At 67.9% G+C, this 4,553-nt stretch overlaps 1 protein-coding gene across 1 annotated transcript; it reads right to left on the bottom strand.

Annotated features, from left to right (window-relative positions):
• Positions 1-335: 335 nt before the first annotated feature.
• Positions 336-4,318, bottom strand: LOC111771928 (uncharacterized protein CXorf49-like). Its single transcript, XM_023634810.2, has 7 exons — positions 3,620-4,318; positions 3,026-3,229; positions 2,164-2,323; positions 1,569-1,645; positions 1,265-1,310; positions 612-653; positions 336-536 (listed from the first exon to the last, which is right to left on the bottom strand). Exons 1-6 carry the CDS (start codon positions 4,202-4,204, stop codon positions 613-615), a joined length of 1,113 nt encoding a protein of 370 aa, XP_023490578.2. The 5' UTR covers positions 4,205-4,318; the 3' UTR covers positions 336-536; position 612.
• Between the last annotated feature and the right edge of the window lie 235 nt (positions 4,319-4,553).

Genomic DNA, 4,553 nt, shown 5'->3' with positions numbered 1-4,553 from the left:
TGGGAAACCTGGAGACCCCAGAAGAGGAGATTCGGAGAGAAGACCAAGGGGACCTGCAGGGGAAAGCGGGTAAATGCGAGTGTGGCTGGGCGGCGCCCACACAGAAGCCAGAGCCCAGACCCCGGGCACCCTGCTGGCCTGACTGCAGGGCTCCCATCAGAGGCTGGCCCAGACTCCCCACAGGGAGAAGGCCCACACAGAATGCCAGGGCTCCTCTTCCGGAAAAGGCTCTGAAATGCGGCAGTGCCCCAGCCCGCCCCAACCCCTCTGCCTGCCCCGACCCGCACACCCCCACACCCTCCCCACCCCCGCCCCAAAAGAGAGGACAGACCACAGAATATGAGAGGTTCTTTAATGTGAAACTGCTGTGAACTGGGGTGGGGAGGGGGCAAGAGAAGGGGAGAGGAAGCCCAGGCTGAGGGAGAACAGGAGGGAACCAGCTTGGCCACAGGTCCCGGGCTCCAAAGGCACCAGCTGCTTCTCCTGCGGGAAGGTGCTGGGCTCAACCTGGAAACAGAGCGGGGCCGGGGAGGAGCCTGAGGCCAGGGTCCGCCCCAGCCCTCCGGAAGAGCCCCGACTGTGGGAAGGGGTCTGGTGTGTGGAACACTCACTTCAAAGGCTCTGGAACTTGTCAGCCAGGGACAGGACGGCCGCTGAAACAGAGAGAGGCCTAAGCAGGCACTCCACCCACAGGGATCTAGAAGCCCGTGCCCCTGTCCCCGGGGGGGACGGCCTAGCCCTGCCCCTGGAAGCCCCTCCGGGCCCTGTGCAAGCAGCCCCAGGCCGGACTCAGTCACCCACCACCTGAATTCCGTGGGGGAAATGTTTTCTAAACGAGAACCAAACGTGCCAGTGGGTCTCCAGCTTTGGGGCATGTCGGAGCCACTCGGAACTCGTCAAATGAACCAACACACGGCAGCGGACAAGGCACACCAAGCAGCCGGTACAGGGAAAACCAAGGAGGCATCTCTGAGCGTCCCAATAGGAGGAGATCTCTAGGCCTCGTTCGCGTCGACAGTGCGCGCGTGCAGGGCAGACAACGCTTTCCTATTTGCACAGGCGCTGGGCTGTACCTGACAGCAGGCTCCAGGGCCAGGCCTGCTGGGCTCTCCTCCCCACGGGAACGTTGGTCCCTGTGAGGCCGCCTGCCCCTGCGCCCGCCAGCCCCACCCCGGGGCCCTGAGTCCTGCACTAAGACACCGCAGGCGGTCCCGGGGCCCCTGCCCCGGCCCCTGCCCCAGCCCCAGCCAGAGGTGCCTCATACCAAGGTGCTCTTTCAGGTCGCCTATTTCTCTCTGTAGCACGTGACACTAGGCCGGCAGACACCAGAGAAAGAGAAACGATTAGTATCTGCTGGCCTCCTCTCGCCTCGACCTCCCCTCTCCCCGGGACCCTACCTCCGAAACCCCAGCAGCTACACTGGCAGGGGCTCCTCGGGGAAAGGAGGTGCGCTCCCCCCGCGGGGTGCGGGATGGGGCGCGGAGGGGGACACGTATGTCAGCTGACCCTGCACACCGACCCCACCGTCTCGTTTGGGCCTGCATCTCTAGGAGCCACGGAAGCAATACCCGAGGACAGCCCCGTGCTCCACGTGGTTGCTGCTGCCTTTGCCGTCCTGGAGGTCGGTCAAGTGGTTCCTGGTCACCTGAGTGGGAAGGAACAGGACGTCCAGCTTCCAAGGCTCCCAGGGAAGTGGAAAGTGAGGCAGCACCACCCTCTGCTGGCATGGACTTGCCCCTGCTCTGCCCCGCAGCTCCCATCTTCTCTCAGGGCCTGCCTCGCCTGTCCTGTTCCCCAGGGGCAGCCCCAGTGCCACTGTGCCCCCCAGGACTGGGGCCTGTGTGGGACTCTCCCAGAGCCGCAGCCACAGCCCGTGCCCCGGGATGAGCCCGCGGCCCAAGAGAACTCAGCAGAAAAGGCTTTGTCCCGCGGAGAGTCTACGTCCGGAGTCGCGGTTTGGGGCGCTGCTAAGGACTTGCGCCCCTGCAGAGCATGATGTGGCTGAAGGCCAGCCCCGTGCATGCCCCGCCTCCTTGGGAGAAGCTGCCTGGGTAGGCACCGAGGCCTGGGAGCAAGGCTGAGCCGCCAGCAGAGCCAGAGCCAGAGCCTTCCCTTCCTGTCCGCTCTCCCCTCACTCGCGGCTCACTCACCCAGAAGACTCACCGGAGGGTGCAGGCCCCCTGGGCACCGTATTTCCCTGGCTCCGGGCCAAGCACTGTGGGTTTCCCGCAACTTGGGGAGCGGCTCTGGTGTTGAGGTGGCCACTGCTGCCTTCTGGACGACGCACGCACCGACTACATGGCCCTGGTCTGTGTCCTGGAGGCTAAAGAACCATTTCTCACCCATTTGGACCGGGGATGTGAGAGCGTGTGAGAGAGTGTGAGTGTGAGAGTGTGTGTGTGTGTGTGAGAGTGTGTGTGTGTGTGTGTGTGTGTGTGTCCGTGTCCGTACCCAGATGCGTTTAGAGGCTGGGGTGGGGCAGGGAACAGGCCAGGGAATTCAGAGGCTGATCTCATCAGCACTTTCGCCCTCAGTCAGCTCCAGGCCAGGAGGCAGAGCTGAGCTGGGGAGAACAGTGGGGCACTGAGAAAGCCCAGGTCTCCTGCAGAGAAGGCTTGGGGAACAGCTAGGAAGTAGGATCAGGAAGCCCGGGAGTCTGAACACGGAAGCTCTGCGGCCCAGACTTTTAAGGGGGCCCCGGGTCCCAACCAGCTACCAGTCCTCCCTTCCATCCCAGCTCCTCTCTGGGGGAGGGCGCAGGAAACAGGACCAGGGTCGAGAATGGTGGCCGGCAGACGCGCGCGGGCGCACACGCGCAAGCACCCCCCCCCCCCACACACACCCCCCCCCCCATGCAGTGCTAGCTTCACGTTTCCCCTTCTACGACGACCCCCCTCCGGCAACCTAATGACCGAGGGTCCCCAGTGACCACCCCCGAGGGAAGGGCAGAGGGAGCATGGGTAAAGAAGTCCCCGATTGGGGTGGGGGCAGAGGCGGGGAGAGAGGAGGCGCAGGGCCTACTCACTTGGCCCCGCGGGGCTGGGTCGCTGTTTGGGTCAATATCTTCTCCCGCCACCTCCACCGGCTGAGACTCCATTGTCCTCCCGGCCACAGATTTCTTCCCAGTGCCGGGCTGCTTGGACTGCTTGGCCCTCCTGCACCTCACAAGCAGCGGGACGTCAGAGACTGGCGGGAACGTGGCCGGGTCCAGGGGAGCTGCCGAGGCTCTCTGCCCCCAGGAAAGAAAGGTTCTCCCTTGGGCAACTTGTGAGGCAGCCCCCAGGGATTTCTTCTCCGGGGCCGCCTTCCTCCAGGGAGTCGCCCGGGACAGGACGCCGCCGGCGGCGGCCGCAGCAGCGGCCGCTGCCTGGTAGCTGGGCCTCTTCCCCCCCTTGCCCCAGACCACACACTCTACTTTCTTGGAGGAAGAGAAGTCCAGCTCTCCAACAGCCCGCCTCTCCACAGCCAAGGTGAACGCTCGGGCAGCGGAGGGCAGGAAAGAGCCCGGCACGTGGAGGAAATTCTCCCTGGCGGGGAAACTGGAGCGTCTGGGGGGGTCCCCAGGATGCTCGGGGCCGTTGGGCTGGGCTTGGCCGCCTTCTCCGGGGCAAAGGCTCACCCTCGTCCGCTGTAGCTCGCTGGCCTCGTCTGATGGCTCGGGGTCGGAAGGCAGCCGGAACGGGCCTCCCGCCGAGGGCCGCCCGCGACTCGCAGGGCTGCCCAGCCTGCTCCTCCCGCCTCTTTTAGGGCTGCCCCAGGCCGGGCCGCCCTCGGGCCCAGGGAGCGGGAGCAGGGCGGCGGAAGCCGGCTGCGACGCCACCCAGCTAAGGGCAGGCGCGCCGGGGCCGCCGGCACCTGGCTCGAGGCCCGCCCACACGGTGGAGCCTCGGGCGGCGCAGCTCTCCGGGGACCGGTATCTGCAGACGCCCCGCCGGGTCAGCTGCTGCACGACGTTCGCCGCGGCCCGCGGCGCCGGGCAGGACGCGCGGTCCGCCGCCGCGTCCCTGCCGTCGGCCGGGCAGCTGGGGCGGCCCCCGGGCTGGGGGAAGCCGCCCTCGCCCTCGCCGCTCCGCGGCGCCCCCAGAGCAGGGCCTAGACCGACTGCCCGCAGGGCTCCGGGCTCGGCGGGGCGGACGCCGGCCCGCGCCCCGCCCTCCGGGCCGAAACCCGCGCCCCAGACAGACCCCTCGTCGGGGGAGCTCATGTCGGGAGTCCGGGGGGGTCCCCGGCCGCCTCGCGGGAGACGATGGCCCCGGGCGCGCTGGGACGGGTGGCGGCGCGCGTGCGCGCGCAGCGGCGAGGCCTTGGGGGCGGCGGTGGGGGTGGGGGACGCCGGCCCTCCCCAGACGCGGCGCACGAGATCGCCTCAAACCACGCGCGGCTTGCGCGCGCCTTCGACGCCTGCGCCGCGCCCTTCGCGTGGGTCCGCCCCCGCCAACCAGCGCGCCCCTTGTGGGCCCGCCCCCCGAGGCCCTCCCCTATCGCGTCCAGGGGCCCTGGGGGCCTCCGAAGCCCCTCGCGGGCCGGCAGTGGGAAGCCCGTCCCGTGCCTGA

The sequence above is a fragment of the Equus caballus genome, chromosome X, assembly GCF_041296265.1.
Source record: "Equus caballus isolate H_3958 breed thoroughbred chromosome X, TB-T2T, whole genome shotgun sequence".
Classification (NCBI taxonomy): Eukaryota; Metazoa; Chordata; class Mammalia; order Perissodactyla; family Equidae; genus Equus; species Equus caballus.
This window is presented reverse-complemented; position numbering and strand designations above follow the sequence as displayed.

Excerpts from the sequence above, each read along its gene's own strand:
- LOC111771928 (XM_023634810.2), bottom strand. The coding sequence starts at position 4,204 with ATGAGCTCCCCCGACGAGGGGTCTGTCTGGGGCGCGGGTTTCGGCCCG. Across the intron at positions 1,646-2,163 it reads CAGGGGGCCTGCACCCTCCG|GTGACCAGGAACCACTTGAC; the intron begins GTGAGTCTTCTG and ends CTTCCCACTCAG. Across the intron at positions 1,311-1,568 it reads GAGCACGGGGCTGTCCTCGG|TGTCACGTGCTACAGAGAGA; the intron begins GTATTGCTTCCG and ends CTGCCGGCCTAG.